General features: G+C 44.3%; 1 protein-coding gene across 2 annotated transcripts in view; it reads left to right on the forward strand.

Moving 5' to 3' along the window:
• The window catches only part of LOC137641377 (nucleolar transcription factor 1-A-like), a 690,267-nt gene that overhangs the window by 391,599 nt on the left and 273,339 nt on the right, over nucleotides 1–25,329 (forward strand). For both annotated transcript variants that reach the window (XM_068373882.1, XM_068373881.1), the window contains exon 2: nucleotides 20,925–20,978. In XM_068373882.1, the coding sequence (XP_068229983.1) occupies nucleotides 20,936–20,978 (43 nt within the window). In that variant the 5' untranslated portion in view covers nucleotides 20,925–20,935. The remainder of the gene's footprint in view (nucleotides 1–20,924; nucleotides 20,979–25,329) is intronic.

The raw sequence follows: 25,329 nt of genomic DNA on the forward strand, positions 1-25,329 counted from the left end.
TACGGTAACGTTAGTACTGTTACAATAACATTATATATAATGGTTCTTGTTTCGCCATTAGATCACTTCGCTCGCATGAAAATAAAACATCAAGTTCGTATGTACTGGCAAGTGGTAATGTTGAGCTGCTCACGCTAACATTATAATGGTTCTTGTTCCTCACTTACGATCACAGGAACATAAAATATCACCCTCGTATGCATTAGCAATTGGTAATGCTGAGCTTCGCACTCTAACAAAATATAATAAAACTAACACATTAAAGTTAAAGAAATTAATGCCTTACTTTTATGACCGTGACGACGTAACTTAGTAGTCACGGGGGTGTTGTGACTGAGACTGTGGTGTCTTAACTGTTTTGCCTTAGATTAGAACTGCACTTGCAACACTGTAAAATTTGGTATATTACATTATGTGATTTAAGAAAATTATCAACATTGGAATACACCAAAATAGTTTCAAGTATGGATTACTGAAGTGGTTACAATTTTCTAATACTTAGATCGTAAATTACGCAAAAGACGACACGAACTAACAAAGACCTGACTTGGGCAAAGATTTCCACGGAAAAAGGGTTGTTGGAAGGGGGGGGGGGGGGTAGGGAAATATTAAACCCCCTGTGCAAACTTTACATACGTACGGGTTCGTGACTGGTTAACGGAAAAACAACAGAGTCTAGAGAGTAAACATGAATGAACAGAATGGGAAACTTGTCCAGAGCAAGTATTTATGTGAAATCTGGGAGTGACAAGGTAATAACAAAATGTATAAAAGTAATATATGGTGATAAAATGGAATGTATGATAGATAATATTTGATGGGTATATAAAATGAGGTGATTTGGATAATAAAACGAGTAATACTGGGGTCAAACGTAATATGTATACGAGGGTTTTTAGATATTTAACTTAGCCGGTGGATATATATGTAGCTAACGTCTCCGACGGTCGGCAGATTCAAAACTCGCGAGCGATCACGGTGTTGGGTTGCTGGGTGTACACTAGCGCCACCACTCGGCAGGATACTATCACTATTCCCAAGTTCTTCAGTTCTTCTCTGCCGAGTTAGGTGTCAACATTGGTTCCTCGCTCACGCTAAACCTAAAGTTTTCAATATTAAACTTACCCGATAATCATGTAGCTGTCAACTCCGTTGCCCGACAGAATTCTATGGAGGGATACGCCAGCTATCACAATACTAGAAGGGGGTGTACTTACCAGCGCCACCTGTGGCCAGGTACTCAAGTACTTCTTGTTGACACCTCCACAATTATTCCTCTGTCGTGCTTCCGGCAAGACGTTCTGGGATACGCTTATGATCTTCGAGTTTGTTCACGGCTAATTGGTGAAGTATTCTCTCAGATTTCGGCTGTCGCATTACTGGAAACCTTCTTATATTAGCTAGATAGCTTTTATATAGTCCTGATTAACGGTTAACGATCTTTTGCTTGATTTTAGAAACCCCTTTGGCTAACTCTTTGGATTCAAGATGTCTGACATTTCGCAAGCCCCCTCCCATAGACGATGTAGGTCTTGCAATAGGCGTATTCCGAAGGCCTCGGTAGATCCTCACACCGCTTGTTCTGACTGTAGGGACAGGCCCTGTCAGTTAGAAAATCGATGTGAGGAATGCGCCGGACTTTCGGAACTGGAATTTGTCCGTCTTTTAAAATATTCATCTAAGTTAGAGAGAGGTAGAGTTAGGAGGAGTTCTTCTCACTCTTCACTGTTTTCCTCACCTCATGATCCCCTACCTTTTCCTACCCCTGTAGTGGCTACCCCCGAACCTACTGTTTGCCCTCCGCCTGATATGTCTGTTGTTTTGCGTGCTATTCAGGCCTTAGGCGATAAAGTAGAGTCAGTGGTAAGTGACCATAAGTCTCTGATGGCCGAAGTCAAGGAACTTAAGGTCAAGAGTGCAGTGGGTGGAGTTAGTGCCAGTGCTGTGACGAGTGCTAGTGTCAGTGCAGTGCCAAGTGCTAGTGTCAGTGCCAGTGTGGTGCGTGAGGATACTTCTGTGCGAGCCAGTCGTCCTCCCAGTCCGGGACCTCTTGCAAGCTCCCAAGCCCAGGGGAGAAGCAATGTCGAAGGGCATAAGGGTTCGGCAGGCCTTGTTAGGCGCACAGAAGTATCCTCGGTGGTTGCGGGCGTGTCTTCCAAAGACCGTCACTCCCACCCGCAGACGATTGAGCCCGTCTTTTTCTCGTCCGCTGATCATCTGTCAGGGAAGAAACGTTGGTCTCAGGTCTCGAGACCACTTAAACGCAGAGTCCAGTCCGCGAGTGCTCAGCCAGGTTGCAGTCATTGGCTCAGCTCTGACTCGCCGCAGTCATCTGTCGACTGCACTCCGCCCAAGAGGAGTAAGGTTCTGCCACAACAGAGCTCGACTGTTAAGGCTTTACCTCAGCCTACTGTAGTTTCTGCCGACCCTAAGTGGACTCTACTACAGTCCATGCAAGCACAGCTTTCGGACTTGATGCGTGAGTGTCGGGCTGAGAGTGTTGCTCCTCCGCCTCCGCCTACACTCCCTCCGCCTGCGCTCGCTCCGCCTGCGCTCGCTCCGCCTGCGCTTGCTCCGCCTGATCGCAGTACCACCTGCCAGGCGTACGATGTTGAGCCACGGTCTGAGTTTGCTGTTCCCAGTGGTGTTCAGCCTCCGCCTTCTTTAAGGCAACCTTTGCTATGGGATCAGGAGGATTATACCTCTCTTCCTCCGCCTCCCTTTGCTGCTCCACCAGTGGTGCAACTCTTGGCTGAGGTACAACAACCTCTCCCGTCCATGAGTCAGTCTCCTCAGCTCTCGCTGCAGCGAGCTCAACCATCCACAAGGCAAGCTCCACTACACCTTGGCCTTGCGCCTCAGGAGCCTCAGCATGCGAGACATTTACCTTGTTCTGCGCAGCCTCAACCTCATCACGCTCCGCTCACACCACAGGAACAGGAACTTGCTACTCCGCTTCCACCAACCGCTCAGCAAGCGCAATCCTTGGGTTCAACCACTCATGCTAGGAGTCAGCCTCCTCCACCCTTGCGCCTTCCTTCTGCTTCGTCTGTTATTCAGCCTTTGCAGTCTGAGCCTCAGGTTCTCCCTCAACAGTTACTTGAAGAGGAAACCACTACTATTGTTCCTACTCGTTCTGACTCTGCTGTTCAGCATTCTTGTCCGATATCTTCGCTACACTCTGGTGATGAGGCGTCTGATGATGAGGAGGCACACCTGGATCCCTCGTCAGACGTGGATGAATCCAAGCCTTCTCCACAGTCTATTGACTTTCGTAAGGTCTTGGTTCTGCTTAGGGAGGTTTACCCAGACCACTTTGTCTCTGCTATTCCCCGCTCTCCGCCATCTGAGTTTTCGCTGGGCATACAACAAGCTAAGTCCTCCTATACTAAGCTAGTCCTAGCAAGGTCCTCTAAGAGAGCATTAAGGATCTTAGGGGAGTGGCTGCAGTCTAAGCAACACCTTGGCAAAACTTCTTTCATGTTCCCGCCGACTAAGCTCACTTCGAAAGCGAGCGTTTGGTATGCCACAGGAGAAGCACCAGGCTTGGGAGTACCTGCCTCTGCCCAGGCTGACTTCTCAAGTCTGGTGGACTCGCCTCGGAGAACTGCAATGAGGCGCTCTAAGGTTTGCTGGACCTTCTCAGACCTTGATCACTTACTGAAAGGACTGTTTAGAGCATTTGAGATGTTCAACTTTCTTGACTGGTGCCTGGGGGCCCTCAGCAAGAAGACCTCTCCTGCGGACAAGGATTCTGCCATGCTATTAATGTCCTGCATGGATAAGGCCATTAGGGATGGATCTGGTGAGCTTGCGTCGATGTTTGTATCGGGGGTTTTGAAGAAAAGGGAACAGCTGTGTACCTTCCTTTCCTCCAGCATTACACCTTGCCAAAGGTCACAACTCCTTTTTGCTCCGCTCTCGAAGTTCCTCTTCCCTGAAGAGCTGGTTAAGGACTTGTCTGCTGCCCTGATACAAAAGGACACACACGATCTTGTAGCCTCATCGGCTCGTAAGTCTAAGGTTACTACCTCAGTCCCCAAGACTTATCGCTCACCAGTGGCTGATACCCCTGCTACGAGGTTCATACCGCCCTTTCGTGGTAGAGCCCCCAGCCGAGGAAGCTCCCGTCCAGACTCTTACAGGAGCAAGTCCAGGAAAGGCTCCAGGACATCTAAAGGTAAAAACTGACTCTCCGCATCTCCAGACAGCAGTAGGAGCCAGACTCAAGATCTTCTGGCGAGCCTGGGAGAAGAGAGGTGCAGACGCCCAGTCTGTCAGTTGGCTGAGGAACGGTTACAGGATTCCATTCTGCCTCAAACCACCTCTGACCACATCGCCCATCAACCTCTCTCCCAACTACAAAGAAGAGGACAAGAGGCTAGCATTGCACCAGGAGGTGTCGCTACTTGTGCAGAAGAAGGCAGTGGTTATAGTCCGGGACCATCAATCCCCGGGCTTCTACAACCGTCTCTTTCTTGTGGCCAAGAAGACAGGAGGTTGGAGACCGGTGCTGGACGTCAGCGCGCTCAACGCGTATGTCACCAAGCAGACGTTCACGATGGAGACGATGAAGTCGGTCTTAGCAGCGGTCAGGCAGGAGGACTGGATGGTCTCGTTGGACTTGAAAGATGCCTACTTTCACGTTCCTATTCATCCAGACTCCCAACCTTTCCTGAGATTCGTTTTCGGAAAGGTTGTCTACCAATTCCAAGCCCTGTGTTTTGGCCTAAGCACAGCTCCTATGGTCTTTACTCATCTGATGAGGAATATAGCAAAATTCCTACACTTATCGGACATCAGAGCCTCCCTCTACTTAGACGACTGGCTGTTGAGAGCCTCCACGAGTCGTCGCTGTCTGGAGAATCTCAATTGGACTTTAGACTTAATCAGAGAACTGGGTCTATTAGTCAACATAGAGAAGTCTCAACTCATTCCCTCCCAATCCATTGTGTACCTGGGAATGGAGATTCGGAGTCAGGATTTTCGGGCTTTTCCTTCGGCCCCCAGGATAAGCCAAGCCCTAGAGTGCATCATGAGCATTCTGAAGAGGAGCAGTTGCTCGGTGAGACAGTGGATGAGTCTCACAGGGACCCTTTCATCTCTGGCCCTGTTCGTCGAGCTAGGGAGACTCCACCTCCGCCCTCTTCAATTCCATCTTGCAGCTCATTGGGACAAGGGTTCGACTCTCGAAGCAGTCTCTATCCCAATCACCCAAGAGATGAAGACCACTCTCCTGTGGTGGAAGCACAACCTCCTTCTCAGGGAGGGTCTATCGTTGGCTATTCAGAACCCCAATCTTCATCTCTTCTCAGATGCATCGGACTCGGGCTGGGGTGCGACCTTGAACGGACGGGAATGCTCGGGAACGTGGAACGAAGAACAGGGATTACTCCACATCAACTGCAAGGAGCTACTAGCAGTTCATTTAGCCCTGTTGAACTTCAAGTCCCTCCTGCTAGGCAAAGTGGTGGAGGTGAACTCAGACAATACCACAGCCTTGGCTTACATCTCCAAGCAAGGAGGGACCCATTCGAGGAGCCTATACGAGATCGCAAGGGACCTCCTCATTTGGTCAAGAGGTCTAAACCTCACTCTGGTCACGAGGTTCATTCAGGGCGATATGAACGTCTCAGCAGATCGCCTAAGCAGAAGGAATCAGGTCATTCCCACGGAATGGACCCTCCACAAGAGTGTGTGCAACAGACTTTGGACCTTGTGGGGTCAACCTACCATAGATCTGTTTGCCACCTCCATAACCAAGAGACTTCCGCTGTACTGTTCCCCTGTTCCAGACCCTGCAGCAGTTCATGTGGATGCTTTTCTACTGAACTGGTCCCATCTCGACCTGTACGCATTCCCACCGTTCAAGATTATAAACAAAGTTCTGCAGAAATTCCTCTCGCACGAAGGGACACGGCTGACGCTGGTTGCTCCCCTTTGGCCTGCAAGAGAATGGTTCACAGAGGTACTTCAATGGCTAGTCGACATCCCCAGGACTCTACCTCTAAGAGTGGACCTTCTACGTCAACCTCACGTAGACAGGTTGCACCCAAACCTCCACGCTCTTCGGCTGACTGCCTTCAGACTGTCGAAAGATTCGCTAGAGCTAGAGGCTTTTCGAAGGAGGCAGCCAGTGCGATTGCCAGAGCGAGAAGGGTTTCCACTCGTAGAGTCTACCAGTCTAAGTGGGAGGTCTTCCGAAGCTGGTGTAGAGCCAATTCAATATCCTCTACCAATACCTCTGTGACCCAAATAGCTGACTTCCTTCTACATCTTAGGAATGAGAGATCCCTTTCAGCCCCTACGATTAAAGGGTATAGGAGTATGTTGGCTTCAGTTCTCCGCCACAGAGGTTTGGACCTTTCTTCCAACAAGGACCTTCAAGACATTCTTAAGTCTTTTGAGACGTCTAAAGAGCGTCGTCTATCCACTCCAGGCTGGAACCTAGACGTAGTCTTAAGGTTCCTTATGTCACCTAGGTTCGAACCTCTCCAGTCAGCTTCCTTCAAGGACCTTACCCTCAAGACTCTTTTTCTCGTCTGCCTTGCAACAGCTAAGAGAGTCAGTGAGGTTCATGCCTTCAGCAAGAACATTGGTTTCACGACCGAATCTGCAACATGTTCTTTTCAGCTTGGATTCCTAGCAAAGAACGAACTTCCTTCACGTCCTTGGCCTAGATCGTTTGAAATACCTAGCCTCTCCAACATGGTAGGTAACGAACTAGAGAGAGTTCTTTGCCCTGTCAGAGCTCTCAAATTTTATCTTAAGAGGTCTAAACCTCTTCGAGGACAGTCAGAAGCCTTATGGTGTGCCATCAAGAAACCTTCGAGGCCCATGTCCAAGAATGGGGTTTCATATTATATAAGGCTTCTGATTAGAGAAGCCCACTCTCACTTAAAGGAGGAAGACCTTGCATTGCTGAAGGTAAGGACCCACGAAGTAAGAGCCGTAGCTACTTCGATGGCCTTTAATAAAAACCGTTCTCTGCAGAGCATAATGGATGCAACCTATTGGAGGAGCAAGTCAGTGTTTGCATCATTTTATCTGAAAGATGTCCAGTCTCTTTACGAGAACTGCTACACCCTGGGACCATTCGTAGCAGCGAGTGCAGTAGTAGGTGAGGGCTCAGCCACTACATTCCCTTAATCCCATAACCTTTTTTAACCTTTCTCTTGAATGCTTTTATTGTTGTTTTTATGGTTGTTACGGTAGGCTAAGAAGCCTTCCGCATCCTTTTGATTTGGCGGGTGGTCTATTCATTCTTGAGAAGCGCCTGGGTTAGAGGTTTTGTAGAGGTCCTTTAGTAGGGGTTGCAACCCCATATACTTTGGCACCTTTGGGTTGATTCAGCCTCCAAGAGGAACGCTGCGCTCAGTAAGGAAGACGAACTTAAAAAAGAGGCAGAGTAACGGTTCAATTCGACTTCCTTACCAGGTACTTATTATTTCATTGTTATTTGAGATAACTGTTATATGAAATATGGGATACTTAGCTATCCTTTAATCTTGTACACTGGTTTTCACCCACCCCCCTGGGTGTGAATCAGCTACATGATTATCGGGTAAGTTTAATATTGAAAAATGTTATTTTTATTAGTAAAATAAATTTTTGAATATACTTACCCGATAATCATGATTTAATCGACCCTCCCTTCCTCCCCATAGAGAACCAGTGGACCGAGGAATAATTGAGGAGGTGTCAACAAGAAGTACTTGAGTACCTGGCCACAGGTGGCGCTGGTAAGTACACCCCCTTCTAGTATTGTGATAGCTGGCGTATCCCTCCATAGAATTCTGTCGGGCAACGGAGTTGACAGCTACATGATTATCGGGTAAGTATATTCAAAAATTTATTTTACTAATAAAAATAACATTTTTCAACAATTGGTGAAGTACTTGTTAATGGTTTTTTGGCTTTCGCTGTGTTGGATATTCTTCAAATACTCTTGAACCCTTTTTTGATTTGACTGTTGCTGAACTTTGCTTGTTTTTTTATCTCTCTTTGAACATTCCATTGTGGCTGACCCTTCTCCTGTTTATGGAGAATGTGCCAAGGATTGTAACAGGCGCCTTCCAAAGGCTTCCATCGATCCCCACTCTATTTGTGTTAATTGTAGAGGTAAAGCTTGTCAATTAGGGGATCGATGCGATGAGTGTCGTTTTGTCTGAGTTTGAGTGGTTAGAGTGTGACAAATGTACTCGTGAACTCGAGAGAGATAGGGTGGGAAGAAGCTCTTCTCGTTCTCAAGAATTTTCCTCTTCCCATGCCCCTGAACCTTTTCCTCCCCCTGTAGTGGTAGTTTCGGAGCCCCCTACTTGCACTGGCGAACCTTCACTTAAAGATGTGATGGGGGCTATTCATGCTTTGGGTGCAGAGGTCGAATCACTGGCTGCGGACAGAAACCAGCTTGTGTCCGATGTGAAGTTCTTAAAAAGTGAAAGTGTTAATGCGAAAAGTGGTAAAGGTGTGTTCGGTGTTGGTGCGGAGGGTTCGTCTGTTCGTACTTGCCGCTCACCCAGTCCGAGACCTCTTTCGGGCTCCCCAACCCCTGGGAGAAGGAATCTCACAAGACCAAAGGGAGCGATAGGTGTTAAACAACGAACAGACGTTCCCTCAAAGGTTGCAGACGTTGCTCCTCAAGCACGTCTTTACCATAAGAGAGGCGAGACTAGGTTCTCCTCGTCATCCGATGACGCTTATGTTAACAAGAAAGCCTGGCGTCAGGTCTCAAGGCCTCTGAAAAGAAAGTTAGTTCCTTCAGAACAAAGTCAACGTCCTGGCTGTAGTCACTGGAGCAGCCCGGAACGTATTCCTTCATCAGAGGAAGGTTCGCCTATTAAATGTTCTTATTTAAAGTCAAGTTTTGTGGCTCCGGAGGCCCCTTTTAAGAGTCACGGTCCCGTTGTGTTATCTGGTCGTTCCAGACGTGACCTGAGTGCTGCGACTCCCGTTTCTAGTGCTGATGTTCATGAACAGACGTTCCCGACGTCACGGTCTGTTCCGAGTGTTACTGAATTTTAGTGTTTTGCAGGACATGCAGTCTAAGCTGTCCACCTTAATGCAGGCTTACGGTCCTGCTCCTCTTCGACAGGAACCTTTACTTGCAGTATGTCACGGTTCTGCTAAGCGTGAATCAGGTCTTCAACCATCTAAGCGTGAAGCTTTACGTCATGCTGACGTTAACCCGAGTTGGTTCCGTAACTGAAATACAAACCACGCTATTTAATATGGGTTTTTTAAATATTTAACTTAGCCGGTGAATATATAATAGCTGCAACTCTGTTGCTCGACAGACACATACAGTAAAAACTCGCCAGCGATCGCTATACAGGTTGCGGGTGTGCCCACCAGCGCCAACTGTCGGCCAGATACCACTCTCGATGTAAACAAAGACTCAATTTCTTCTCTGTCGACGTGTCGACAAGACGTACTTTACTCGCTGTTGAACCTGGAGTTTTTCCCATCATATTTGGTGAAGTACTTTAATTTTGTTTGAGCTTTCGCAGTACAGGTGTTTTTCTTCAAATAAATCCTTGAACTCTTTTTTGGATCGGATTAATTGTTGATGACTTAGATCGTTTTTTGGAATTTTCCCTTGACTAATTCAAAATGGCTGACCCTTCACAAGTTCCCAAGTTCAGAAAATGTAATGCTAGGGACTGTCATAGGCGTCTTCCAAAGGCTTCTCTCGACCCTCACACTGTTTGTTCCAATTGTCGGGGTAAAACCTGTCAATTGGAAGATCGGTGTGAGGAATGCGTGGGCCTTTCGGAATTCGATTTTATCGAATTTGAGAAATATACACGCAGACTAGAGAGAGATAGGGTAAGGAGAAGTTCTTCTAGGTCGGTTGATTTTTCCTCTCCACATGCCCCTGAACCTAATCCTTCCCCTGTAGTGGTTATTCCTAACCCCCCTCCTAGCACTCAGGAACCGTCGATGGCAGACATGATGCGTGCTATTCATGCCTTGGGGGAGAGAGTTGAGTCTTTAGCAAGTGACCGAAATCAACTCATGGCGGATGTTAAGGAACTAAAGTGCCAAAGTGCCACGAAGGATAGTGTCAAAGTGCCTAGTGTTACGCAAAGTGTTGTGAACAGTGTTGCGCTCGAGGGTTCGTCTGTTCGTGCCTGTCGTCCTCCTAGTCCGGGACCTCTTGCAAGCTCCCAAGCCCAGGGGAGAAGCAATGTCGTACGACTCATGGGTTCGAGAGGCCTTGATCAGCGAACAGACGTTCCCTCTATGGTATCAGGCGTATCTCTCCAAGATCGCCCCTACCAACGTAAGACGAGAGAGCCCATTTTTACCTCGTCGTCCGAAGGTGTTTCTCGTAAGAAACCTTGGACCAAGGTCTCCAGACCTTTAAAGCGTAAGTCGGTCCCTTCAGGACAAGTCCAACATCCCGGTTGTAGCCACTGGGACAGTTCGGACCCGTTGCCGTCATCTGATGACTGCTCGCCGCCCAAGAGAGGCAAAGTTGTGCCGTCTCAGTCGCTCACCCCGTCTGTTACCGCACCTGCTTCCGTAGACCCTAAATGGGTATTACTGCAAGACATGCAGTCCAAGCTTGCGTCCTTGATGGAGGACTACAATGCGGAGAAGGTTGCCGCTGAACCTACTGGCCAACAACCATCCAAGCGGTCTGTTGTGCGTCCTGTTGACGTTGAGGTAGCTTTCTCGCGTCAACCAGTTGGGGTTGTACCTCCACCGATGCGACCCAGTGTGGATTTCCAGCCGCACGTTGACGTTAGGCAACGCACGGATGTGGTTGGTGACGTTCAGGACGTTCATCAACCATCAGAGGTGACTTGTTTTGACGCGGTGCGTCAACCTCCGCAACCCGGTATGGTGTTGACTGCACAACCCAGACGGTCTAAACAGTCTCGGGTGGACGCTGTGCGTCCTCGCGCACCTGTGATTGTTGACAGTTCCCAGACTGTTCAGCAGTTCCATGACGCTGCGTCCGGCTCCGTCACGTATGCACCAGTGCAACCGGACTCGGCGAGTCAAACGTTGCCCACACCTTTGCCGTTTTCTCATCAGTTAACGGATGAGGAACTGTCAGATGAGGACGTTGCTGAACCACATCCTGAGGATCAACCTTCAGAACTTGATGAGCCTAAAGCAGTCCAACCATCCTTGGACTTTAGAAAAGTCATGGCTGTGTTTAAGGAGTTGTTCCCTGACCACTTTGTTTCGGTGGCTCCTCGTTCGCCGCCGTCAGAGTTTGTCTTAGGCGTTCCTACTACCATGCCTGCCTTTACTAAACTCGTTCTCTCTCGCTCATCCAAGAGAGCTTTACGGCTGTTAGGCGATTGGTTAGAGACCAAGAGGAGTTTAGGGAAGACAGCATTTGCCTTCTCCCCATCTAAACTCTCGTCTAGATCGAGCGTCTGGTATGCCACGGGAGAAGTTCTCGGCTTGGGAGTTCCTGCCTCTGCCCAGGGCGACTTCTCAAGTCTTGTAGACTCTCCCCGCCGCCTTGCCATGAGACGCTCGAAGATTTGTTGGTCACCCTCGGGCCTGGACCACCTTCTTAAAGGTATATTTAGGGCGTTCGAAGTCTTTAACTTCCTAGACTGGTGTTTAGGAGCCCTGAGTAGGAAAATCTCTTCTGCTGATAAGGATATTTCCTTACTCATTATGTCCTGCATGGACAAGGCCGTCCGTGATGGGTCCAACGAACTTGCCGCTTCATTCACGTCCGGAGTCCTGAAGAAACGAGAGTCTCTATGTTCTTTCCTGTCTGCTGGAGTGACGCCATGCCAAAGATCTGAGCTACTCTTTGCGCCCTTGTCCAAGTGCCTGTTTCCTGAAGTCTTGGTTAAGGAAATTGCCTTGTCTTTAGTGCAGAAGGACACCCTCGATCTAGTTGCGTCCTCGGCTCGCAAAGCTCCCCCTTTGCCGGCATTGTCTGCTAGACCTAGGATAGACACTCCAGCGTCTCGGTTTATCCCGCCCTTTCGTGGCAGAGCCTCCAGCAGGGGAGGTGCTCGTGCCGAAGGGAAGAGAGGGAAGAGAAAAGGGTCCAAGTCCTCTAAGGGCAGAGTCTGACTGCCCGCAACTTCAGACAGCAGTAGGTGCCAGACTCAAGAACTTCTGGCAAGCCTGGGAGAAGAGAGGCGCAGATCAACAATCTGTGAGGTTGCTCAGAGAGGGGTACAAAATCCCTTTTGTACGCAAACCCCCTCTAGCGACGTCCCCCATCGATCTCTCTCCCAGGTACAGAGAGGAAGAAAAGAGACAAGCCCTGAAACTGGAAGTGTCTCTTTTGCTAGAGAAGGGAGCGGTGGTCAAAGTCTCGGACCTTCAATCACCGGAGTTTTACAACCGTCTCTTCCTAGTATCAAAGAAGATAGGAGGTTGAAGACCGGTGCTAGACGTCAGTGCTCTGAATGTCTTTGTCACAGAGACGAAGTTTACCATGGAGACCACAAAGTCAGTCCTAGCAGCGGTCAGAAAGGAAGACTGGATGGTCTCTCTAGACCTAAGGGACGCCTACTTCCACATCCCCATTCACTCAGACTCCCAACCCTTTCTGAGATTCGTCTTCGAAGATGTGGTGTACCAGTTTCGGGCCCTGTGCTTTGGCCTAAGCACAGCTCCTCTCGTGTTTACGAGGCTTATGAGGAATGTGGCAAAATTCCTCCACTTATCGGACATCCGAGCCTCCCTTTATTTGGATGACTGGCTTCTCAGAGCCTCTTCCAGTCGTCGCTGTCTGAAGGATCTCAATTGGACTCTAGATCTGACCAAGGAATTGGGACTCCTAGTCAATTTGGAAAAGTCACAGCTGGTCCCATCCCAAACTATTCTGTATTTAGGGATGGAGATTCACAGTCAAGTTTTTCGGGCTTTTCCGTCGGCCCCCAGAATAGATCAAGCCCTGCTCTCCATCCAGAAGATGCTGAAGAAAGAACGCTGCTCAGTCAGGCTGTGGATGAGTCTGGTAGGGACGCTGTCATCCCTGGAGCAATTTGTATCGCTAGGAAGGCTACACCTCCGTCCTCTTCAATTCCATCTGGCTTTTCACTGGAAAAAGGACAAGACGCTAGAGGCGGTCTCGATCCCGATTTCCGAAAAGATAAAGTCTTGTCTGACTTGGTGGAAGGACAATATCAGCCTACGAGAGGGTCTTCCCCTGGCAGTTCAGATACCCAACCACGTTCTCTTCTCGGACGCATCGGACTTGGGCTGGGGCGCGACGCTGGACGGTCGGGAATGCTCAGGTCTGTGGAACTCGAGTCAGAGGAGCATGCATATCAACAGCAAGGAGCTTTTGGCGGTTCATCTGGCCTTGATAAGCTTCGAGAATCTCCTTCGAGGCAAAGTGGTGGAAGTAAACTCGGACAACACCACGGCCTTGGCGTACATTTCCAAACAGGGTGGTACCCACTCACTGACGTTGTACGAGATCGCAAGGGACCTGCTCATCTGGTCTAAAGATCGAGGCATCTCCCTAGTAACGAGGTTCATCCAGGGCGACTTGAACGTCCTAGCAGATTGTCTCAGTCGGAAAGGTCAAGTAATTCCAACCGAATGGACCCTCCACAAGGATGTGTGCAAGAGACTTTGGGCGACTTGGGGTTAACCCACCATAGATCTCTTTGCAACCTCGCTGACCAAGAGGCTTCCAATCTATTGCTCTCCAGTCCCGGACCCAGCAGCAATACATATAGATGCCTTCCTCCTAGATTGGTCACATCTGGATCTTTACGCATTCCCACCATTCAAGATTGTCAACAAGGTACTGCAGAAATTCGCCTCTCACGAAGGGACAAGGTTGACGTTAGTTGCTCCCCTCTGGCCCGCGAGAGAATGGTTCACCGAGGTACTTCGATGGTTAGTAGGACTTCCAAATGAAATGTTTTTCTTTATGACGCCGCCTGAAACGACGTCGTCATAAAGTACGCTCAGTAAACAAACTAAGGAATTTAACGCGCATGATGAAAGTGATAAATAATGATATTACAGTAAAAGCTTTAATAAAATATGTTATAACAAATATTATTTACTGTATCTATATAAAATCATACATACGTAGCAAAGCAGGAAAACAATCTACGAGAGAGAGAGAGAGAGAGAGAGAGAGAGAGAGAGAGAGAGTTGTTTTACATACGTATATGTAAATTTTAAACAAAAAAAAAATAGCCCCATTTCATATAAAATAGATTACAAATATTTTACTTTATCATATTACAGTAGTCTGTATAATACTGTAAAGTTCAGTACAGTATGTTGTTGTTAAAGTCGTGGCGATGAAATTCTCACGAAACAAAAACACGCCATTTGAGTACAACAGCTGATTCTCTCTCTCTCTCTCTCTCTCTCTCTCTCTCTCTCTCTCTCTCTCTCTCTCTCTCTCTCGTGTTATACAATACTTACATTTAGATGAAGAAACTAAAATTAGTTTTCTTAGTGTCAATTAAATACGAAACGAAATAATTAGACCGAGTCTACATCCATTTCAATCATAGCTAAAAATACGGCATCCGATTTCATCAGCAAACCACTATTTTTTGGGAAATATCATTTTATTCTAGAAAATTGCCACTCTTTAAATAGTTAATTGCACTTTAAGAAAGCATGTACTTTTGTTTTTAAATTTCGGGTTTGTTTTAAAAATCTTTAAATAGTTAATTGCACTTTAAGAAAGCATGTACTTTTGTTTTTAAATTTCGGGTTTGTTTTAAAAATCGAGTATTGTTGCCTTCTTTTTTTTTTTACTTTTGGCTGTGATTAGATCAGCTGTCATCTAGCTGCCGCTCTTGAGTGTGTACGAATACACTAACAAAGTATCATTTATACCATTTCTTAACTTATTCAAACCGTCTACAGTATACAGTTGATATTACATAAGCACCAATGTGTTATAACCTATCAAATTTTTTTGTTTATTACATTTAAACCCCCCCCCTCTATCTCTCTCTCTCTACCTCTCTCTCTCTCTACCTCTCTCTCTCTCTCTGGGCTACTTTTCACTACCTCCCATTCCTTACCTCTATCTATCTCTCTAACAAATGATATCTTTGTTGCTCCTCAAAGTTTCATTTATATTGAAAATCAATCACGATTCAATTTTCCTTACTTTCTCCAATCTCGCACCATCGGTCACATCGCGGTATTTTCGATATTTCTGGAAAATCCGCGATATATGTATATACATGGGTTATGAAAAAAATCCGCGAAGTGGTGAATCCGCGATGGTCGAACCGCGAAGTAGCGAGGGTTCACTGTAACGAAATCATTATGGCGATAGGTAAACACCCCGCCTCATCGATGATGTCACAGTCATATGACGTAAACTTGAGTATGACTTGTATTTTCTTTCTTTTTCTACAAAGAATGATAAGTTAATACTATCTTACAAAGTATTCAGTTATATAAGATAAAAGGATTATGTTATTTTAAGAAAATTTTAGTCCTTTTGGTATGCTTTCTTTGGATAATTTTCGATCTGTTTTTAAAGATTATCTAGCGTTCAGTTTATTTATGCTATGCAGTCATCAGTCTATCATTACAGTATTACTGTACAGTACTCTATATCGATATTTATGAAAAGTACATTTTTCTTTAAAATTAAAGTTTTTAAGTTGTATTAGATAAAAGGAATTGTTATTTTACAATGATATTGGTCCTTTTAGTATTTTCTTTAGCTAATCTGTTTACAAAGATTAAACAAAATTAGCGTTCAGTTAATTTTTATACGACGTAGTATTCGTGACAATCGATATAGTCTCACGATTCTTTGTATCGTTGTTTACTTATTCGGTTTTGGGAATACCTGTACTAAATTTTTGCGTATAGTATTTGTAAATGTTCCAATTGTTAAATGTGACTATTCGTCTTTTATTGGAACCCCTTAAGTAATAAGGGTTGGTTTAAATATATAGATATATTTTTTATTCCTATATCTATTCATTTAATATTTCAATATTTTATATAAAAGATTTTGTTACATTTTATATAGGATTCAATGACTATTGCATTCTCATTCAAGCCTTTGACAGAATAGTAAGATCTCCCTCTACGGGCGTGTCTATTTTGGTTTTATGCCAAAGAGTTTAAAAATGCAAATTTTTAGTGCTAAATTAGTGCAGGGAATTTTATTCAATACAGTGGAGGGTGCTTCTGTTCGGACCTGTCGTTTTCCTAGCCTTAGACCTCTTTCAAGCTTCCGGACCCATGGGAGAAGTAAAATCGATTGGCGAAAGGAAGCGAGAGGCATTAGTCTGGTACCGAGCATCTTGTAAGACCTGAACAGAAGTTCCCTCCAGCATTCCTGTTGACGATTCCCAGAACGCTCGCCCTCACCGTAGGTAAGGCGAGGTAAAAGTGTTTACTAACATTAAGCGGCCAAGCGCAAACGTCTTCCTTCCAGGCGCGCGACAAGCGGCAGGCAGCTGAACGTGATGGCGCGCACCAGGCGGCTGAGCTTGATGGCGCGCTCTAAGCAGCGGAGCATGATGGCGATCGCCAGCTGGCTGAGCATGACGCTAAGCGTGACAACAACAGAGCGTTGGTCATCGAGCGTTCAGCAAGGCTAGCTACTAACGCTGCTGTAAGAGTTTGACACGATGTTTGTAACTTAGTGCAACTTCTTGGTTTCTCTTTTCGATGATCGACCGTTCTAGAGGCGATCGGCATAGTTCCGAGCGTCTGAATTGCGACCGTTATTGTTCTGAAGTCACGTGGTGCCGAGCGTCAAGAGCTTGCATGGCTTCAAGCTTCACGCAGTTGAACTTGACGTCGAGTGTCAAGCTGTTAATAATGACTCCGAACGGCAAGCAGTTGCGTGTCGTCGAGCATCAAGTAATTGAACATGACATCGCGTGTCAAGCATAGCTCTAAGCGTCTAGATCGCGAGTGTCTGAATCGTGAATAGTATTGTTCCGAGAGTCACGTGACGCTGAACGCCAAGCAGTTGCTTGGCGTCTGGCTTCCAACAGTAGGACTTGATGTCTACATGACCATGAGCGTCTAGCGTTGGAACATTGTTATGCCAGGCGCTATGTTAAGAAATAAATATTAACTAGAAAGATAGTATTTTCTCAGACCAAGGCTTGCTTGAACTAATTCTTGGAAGACGTCGAAGGAGTCTCTATTATTTTTATTATTATTACTAGCCAAGCTACAACACTAGTTGAAAAAGCAAGATGCTATAAGCCCAAGGGCTCCAATAGGGAAAGATAGCTCAGTGAGGAAAGGAAATAAATAAATTATGAGAATAATTAACAATAAATCATTCTACGAAAAGTAACAACGTTTAAAAGGCAGTACTGATAGGGCAGTGCAATAGCGCGTCCTCAATGCCGCATAAAAAACCTAACTGCAGATTCGTCATGATTCTTATCAGGACGCGTTGTCGCACAGACGGCGTACCAGCAAGCTAAATGTTGAACAGAGTGATAAGGCTTCTATATCCCATTGAGTGTCTGCTTCTCTTGATACCAGACATCAAGCGGCCAAGCGTGTCGTCGAGCGTCAACCTTCGAAGCGCGGTGAAGATTGCTCGGCAGCTAAGCGTGGCATTGGGTGTCAAGCTGAACGTGACGTTGCTCGCCAAGCTGAATGTGACATCGAGCAACAAGTTCGTTACGTCGAACGTCAAACAAACCGTGATGTCCTTCGTCAGTCACATACTGTTTGAGCTACGTCCAGAGGACAAAGTTCTCTATGGAGACTCAGAGGACTATGCTTGCAGCAGTAAAGAAGGTCCACTGGATGATTTCTTTAGATCTCCAGGATGCTTACTTCTACTTCCCCATCCATCTGAACTTCAAGCTACCGGAAGGTTTATATATAGGAGGAAGTTGTCCAGTTTTGAGTTCGTTGGTTCGGTCTAAGCACCACCCCTCAAATAGAGGGTGCGTCTGTGAGGACATATCGTTGCTTCTTATCCTCAGACCTCTTCCAAGGAATGTCGATTTGAAACTTCTTCCAGCTCCCTTTTCCTGGAGAGAAGAAATATTGAACGATAAAAGAAACGAGAGGCTTTAGCTCACGAGCAGTCGCCTACTCGACCATAACTTTTGACGCCTCACAGGTCTCTCACCTTCATCATTGGAAAGGTGAGGTGAAAGTTTTTTCGTAGTCTTCAGATGACTCAGCACCCAGACGAGGCTGGCATCAACTTCCAGACCTCTATAGAGGAAGATGGATAGGTCAATCAGCGTCCTATCTTGACACCGCAAGCTTCTGGTTGTAGTCTTTCGAACAGTTCTGAGCATTTTTTCTTTCTACCGAAGAAAACTCCTACCAAACATCCTTTTAGGATATCAGCAACTGTCAAATAACGTCCAACTCTCAGTTGCAGGACAGTTGTCTGAGCCTAGCATGGCTTCAGTTCATGCTCCTTCTCCACCATCAAACTGGTTATCGTCTTCTGGACGCTCTGCGTGTTTTTAAATGGTGTAGAAAGAGAGCTTGTGGTAGACGTGACGTCTTCGGTACCACAACAGTTTGACCCTATTTTTATTACACTACTAGATTTGCAACAGAAGCTCTCTTCGCTCATGCTAGTTTGTCGGCCTGCGTACAACAAGAGAGTAGCAGACCTGGATCTTGAGTGTCAAGTAACCTCACACCTGGACACTAAGTATCGTGAGCCTATTAGTCGAGATTTTCTTGATGACGAATGCCTTTACAACTCCCTAGCAAGGAGTCCAACAAACAGACATGACGTCGTACGTCCACCTAACAGGACGTCGAGCTTCCAGCGGAACCGGACGTCCTGTAAGACCTGACATAGAGCGACTATCGAGACACTACATTAATCATCAAGGACAATGTGACCCCGAGCGTCAAGCATCTCGTGACATGGTCTTGTACACGTTCCCACCATTCAAAGTGCTTTATGAGATGTTACAAAAGTTCGTGTCTCACGAGGGAACCAAGTTGACTTTAGTAGCTCTCTTCTGGCCGTCAAGAGGTTGGTTCACAGAGGTTCTGGAATGGATGGTGGACATTCCAAGAAGCCTGCCATTGAGAATAGAACTTTTCAAACAACCTCACTTGGCAAGAAACCATCTAAACCTCCAAGCTCTACGTCTGATGACCTTCAGACTATCGAAAAACTCGCAAGATCTAGAGGATTTTCGAAGGAGGCAGCCAAGGCTATTGCTAGAGCAAAAAGGACTTCTACCATCAGGGTTTATCATTCCAAGTGGGAGGTTTTTTAGAGCATGGTGTAGAACTAACTCAGTTTCTTCATCCAGTACCTCTGTAGCTCAAATTGCCGATTTCTTTTTAGAGCTTAAAAGAAAGTACAATTTCTCCTCCTCAACCATCAAGGAGTACAGGAGTATGCTGGCAACTGTCTTCAGGCATAGGGATTTAGACCTCTCTAATAACAGGGACCTTCAGGATCTTCTCAGATCCTTTGAAACCTCTAAGAAGCATCAACAGGAATCACCAGCCTGGAATTTAGACGTGGTTTTGAAATTTCTGATGAGTGACAGATTCGAACCTTTGCACTCTGCTTTTTTTAAAGATCTGACTTTAAAGACTTTATTCTTAGTAAGCTTAGCAACAGCTAAGAGAGTCAGTGAAGTTCACGCTTTTAGCAAGAACATTGGCTTCAGAAACGAGAAAGCTATATGCTCCCTGCAGCTTGAATTTCTGGCCAAAAACGAACGTCCTCACCCATGACCAAAATCTTTCGAAATTGCTAACCTCTCTGATCTGGTGGGCGAAGAACTGGTGAAGGATCTGTGTCCTGTTAGAGTACTGAAGTTCTATCTAGACAAGACTAAAGGTTTAAGAGGCAATTCAGAAGCTTTTTGGTGTGCTGTCAAGAAGTCTGCTTTACCTATGTCTAAAAACGCCTTGTCATATTTCATAAGACTTTTGATTAGAGAAGCTCACACACTGTGGTGAGGCGGACCTTAAACTGCTTAAAGTTAAGACTCATGAAATTAGAGCTGTGGCAACTGCTATAGCTTTTAAACAAAATCATTCTCAGCAAAGCATAATGGATACAACTTTTTGGAGAAGTAAATCTGTATTCGCCTCACATTATTTAAAACGTGTCCAGACTCTTTATGAGGTCTGCTACACTTTGGGTCCATTCGTGCAGCGAATGCAGTAGTAGGTGAAGGATCTTCCACTACTCTCCCCTAATCCCTAGTACTCTTTTCTTCTCTTGGAACTTGTATATATTTTATGGTTGTATGTGAAGATTGATTGACAGTCTTCCGCAATCTTTGATTCAGTCAGGTGGTCATTTTGTTCCTTGAGAGTGCCCAGAACAAGGATATTAGTTGAGGTCCTGTCAGTATATAGGTTATTCACCGTTTGACAGCTCCTAGAGTTCTTCAGCCCCCTGGGCTTGATCTCAAAGGACAGCAGACATAATGAGGCAGAGAATCATTGAAGTCAGCTTCCTTAATAGGTACGAGCCCTTAAGCTAGTTTTATTTTTAACTCTTAAGTGAAATTCCAACAATATTGCTGTCTCTGACCCTTCACCAAGGGTGTCAATCAGCTATTGTTATATAATCAGCGGGTATGTTTAAATGTTTAAAAATTATATTTTCATAATGAAATAGATTTTTGAACATACTTACCCGCTGGTTATATAACTTATAATCCCACCCTCCTCCCCTCTAGAGATCTATGGGCATGGAAAATCTGGTGCTGGATGGAATAGTTTGGCCTAGCTACCGTGGTGGCGCTAGTGTACACCTGGCATATCTATGCGATTGCCACGAGTTTTGAATTTCTGCCGGACAGAAGAATAAAGCTATTGTTATATAACCAGCGGGTAAGTATGTTAAAAAATTTATTTTATGAAAATATCATTTTAGATTCGTTAAGTCTGTAATCAACACTTGGTAAATTAGCTCTTAGGTAATAACTCATTCAAAATGCTTATGTAAGTGTCAGATGAAAGTAATCTTTTATTTTTTTTGCTTTTAACAGATATTGATAGTATGGAGCTTCTCAAGGACAAAGTGCCTGAAGATTTGATGTCAGGTAAGTTAATGTGACATCTTTTGTTCTTTCATTGCTAATTATGAATAGGTTGAATTCCATCTTTATTTATTTGAAATGAATGCTTGAATTTGAATTGATTATATTTTTTAACAAACTTTTTTATTGTAAAGATATACAGTATTTGTTTTCATACTAATAAACCTTATGTTATTTTTGTGGATTATCTTTCGGCAAAGCTGGAAGGTAGCCTTTAGACTAAAGGTGACAGGTGGCAACCCTGCCTAACTGCTTAAGCGGGTAGGCCCCGGTTGGCTGTGGGGTACCAAGCTGCCTCTGTATATACTCTCACATCTGTGAGCTACGCCACTTCTTCTTTTAGCTCGGTAGAGAGCGGATGTCTCCTCTCTCTTCTCCCAAGTCTGTCATTGGACATTGTAATCGTTCTTTCTCTTTTCAGGTGTGCTTGCTTCTTCTGATCGCCTTCACACGGACCTGTCCTGGGCGCGAGGGTGCTACGTTCGGTACCTTTATGCCATCGCTGGATACCGACCTGCACTCTGTGTCCTTCGTGTAGAGGGCATCGGTGTGAGCAGGGATCGCCCTGTGTAGAGTGTAGGGAGTGGCCTGGCTCCCATTGGGAGAAATGACGACGCCGGAAGAAGGCTGTGCGATTTTTCTCTCGGGCAAGGAAAGTGGGTTGTTCTTCCTCTCGCACCCCCAAACTCCTTTCTAAAGCTCCTCGTTCACGCTCTTCCGAGGTGCAATCGAGCATGAGCGCACACCGCTTAACTCCTTGGCAACCCCGGGTTACTGGGAGGGTAGTTGCTTCCCCTAGAGGACCACCTTAACCTCCAGCTGCCGGGGAGCCATTTTCCCTTGCAGATGTGTTGCAGGTGTGGCTATCTCTAGGGGTTTCTGCACCCCCTACGAAGGAAGAGCTTTTTCGACTCATTCAGCGTAGTGCCAGGAAGGACCCTACTAGAGAACCCTCAACATCTAATGCTTTGGAGGTCTGCAACGTTCATCTGTCGCCCTCTCCTGGACCTTCCACACGTGGACGAGGCGATCGCTCACGTTTGCACCTCAAATGGCCTCCTGCTGACGACGATCCTACTCGCCATCCTGGGACTTCGCCATCCGTTAACCTTCAGCCTTCTATTTCTCCCCACTGGAATACTTCGGCTGTAGGTGATGATCTTCAAGAGACCAGCGCTCCTTCCACTAGCTTTATGCGGGGAAGAGTTTCTCCATCTTCTCGTCCTTTGGGACACATTTCTCCTGATTGTCGTTTTCAACAATCTGAAGATCATCAAGATCGTAGGTCATCGCGATCCCAACGCTCTTCGTCCAGAAGGTGGTCTTGCTCTAGAGCTTCATGCTGACTAGACCAACAATCTCAATGCTCTCCTCAGAGGCGTTCCTCTTCTCAAGGTAAAATCTCTACGTCTAGACCAAGGTCAAGATGCTTGCATTCTAGATCCCGCCGATATATATCATGAGGGTGACGCTCTCGTTCACGAGGATGAAGCTCCCATTCACGAGGGCAATGTTCATGCTCGTGAGGGTGCCGTTCGCGAGAACGACGTTCACGATTGCGAGGCCAACGCTTATGTTCGCGAGCCAGGCACTCACGACGTTCATGCCGTTATCGATAGAGAGCTAGACGCTCCCGATCGCAAACCTTGCATTCACGATCAAAGTCTAGAAGTTCCTCATCTAGAGGAAGAGGTAAGCTTACGCGCAGTTCATCAGCACGTCGTCCCTCAACCCGTACTTCTCCTGAACGACCCTGGACCGAACCTGGTTCTGAGATAGATCATTCTATATATGTGTGTATATATATATATATATATATATATATATATATATATATATATATATATATATATATATATATATATATATATATATTTATATACAATATTATATATGTATATATATATATATATACATATATTATATATATATATTTTATATATATATATATATATTATATATTTTATATATATATATATATATATATATGTATATATATTTTATATATATATATATATATATATATATATATATATATATATATATATATATATATATATATTATATACAGACGCTCCCCAAGATACGAACATCCGTGTTGCGAACATCCGGAGATACGAACACAAATTGACGGAAGTCCAAACATGTTCGTAAACATCCGTAGATTTCATCGCAAGTTTAAATTCTCTCTCTCTCTCTCTCTCTCTCTCTCTCTCTCTCTCTCTCTCTCTCTCTCTCTCTCTCTCTCTCTCTCTCTCTCTGTATTTTGATTTTTAATGCAGTTAAATCTTCATATTTCTTTGAAAATTATTAAAAAATTCTTTATATCCTTATTGGATGTTTCAATTATGGGAATAGTAACGGATCGGAAGAAAACCACTTGATTTGCCTCTCGCCTTCCGCCAGAAGAAAATTAAGTCATCAGACTTTTGGCATTTTTTTTTTTTTATTTCTTAACATATTAGAAATATCTTCAAGATGAACATTACTTCAGCGCCAATATGTTACAGAAAATCAGTTTCCCTACAGTTCTTATTATTAGGTATCATGCGAAATCGTTGTAGCTCTTTCTGTGTGTGTGTGCTCGCTCTGTCAATCGCATACGGGTAGTTAATTCTAAAGCTTCATACAGTATTCAATTTTTCGTTCAATATTAAGCCTTCATATTTCATTAGACATTATTGTGTTTAATTGTGGTTTATTAAAGCACGTTCATATTTTTTTTTTTTGATTTCTTGAGCATTTCAATAATCAAGAATTACTTTTGATTTACTTTTGGTTGGGAGATCAGCTGATCTCGAGGTGACGCTGCAGTATTACGATTATGCGCACATATACTGTAGTACGAATAACACTGATTTATATAATTTTCTTGATATTCGAAATATCTTCATAGTGAATATTACAACAGCGCCAATATATTATAGGGTATCACATTTTCCATACAGTTCGTTGATAGACCTTATTAGTTATAAACGGAATACGCAACCCCCCCCTCTCTCTCTCTCTCTCTCTCTCTCTCTCTCTCTCTCTCTCTCTCTCTCTCTCTCTCTCTCTCTCTCTCTCTCTCTCTCTCCCCGTATTTTGATTTTTAATGCAGTTAAATCTTCATATTTCTTTGAAAATTATTAATAAATTCTTTATATCTTTATTCGATGTTTCGATTATGGGAATAGTAACGGATCGGAAGAAAATCACTTGATTTGCCTCTCGCTTTCCGCCAGAAGAAATATAACATCAGACTTTTTTTTTCTTAACTTTACGGTAAGTTGTACTAATCTCATAACTAATGATATAGACCACTAAAACACTTGATATCGTTACTCGGTGTTTCGATTATGGGAATGCTGTAATAAGATTACTCGGCAACATAATGAAAGGAAATCATTCAGTTTGTCAGCGCGCTTCCGCCAAATATATGACGTCACAAGATACGTGACGTATACTCTACAAAGAATGATTCCGTCGGTCAAAATTAAAATAAAACAATTCAGTAAACTAACCTTCTGCATTTTATTTAATATTACCAAAACAACCACGAAGCAGTTAAATGCACAGTACTGTTACATACAGTAAATACAGTATGGTACAAGTCAGCTGATTTGATCAGCGTGAAAAGTTAAACATTACGTACAGTACAGTACAGTACATAATGCAAATGGCCGCTTGTTTACGTAAGTTTCTAGCAAAAAAAAATGGGTAATGGAACAATAAAATAGCTTTCAGTACATTTATTTAAAAAGGAATTAATGTACAGTACTGTAATAAATGCACAGTACACTATATTTACTACGATTTTACTTTAGGTCGGCTGATTCAGAAATGCAGTGCATATGTATGGCCGATTGTTTGTGCAAGTTTCTATTATGTAGTGTGCAGTACAGGATAATAAAACAACTTACTGTACTGAACTTTACAGTATTATACAGACTACTGTAAAATGATAAAGTAAAATATTTGTAATAACCTATTTTATATGAAATGGGGCTATTTGTTGACCTCTACGGCTGAAAATCGTAGACATCTGAGTCAGGTTACGCCTACCCTAGACCAAAATTTAACACTAACGACTTACGAACAATCCAGCTTACGAACAGACTCTCTGTCCCTATTGTGTTCGTAAGTTGGGGACTGCCTGTATATATATATATATATATACATATAATATATATATATATATCTAATATATATATATATATATATTATATATATATATATATATATATATATATATTACATATATATATAATATTTTTATATATATATATATATATATATATATATATATATATATATATATATATATATATATATATATATATATACATATTTATATATATTACATATATATATA

The sequence above is a fragment of the Palaemon carinicauda genome, chromosome 5 (assembly GCF_036898095.1).
Source record: "Palaemon carinicauda isolate YSFRI2023 chromosome 5, ASM3689809v2, whole genome shotgun sequence".
Lineage (NCBI taxonomy): Eukaryota > Metazoa > Arthropoda > Malacostraca > Decapoda > Palaemonidae > Palaemon > Palaemon carinicauda.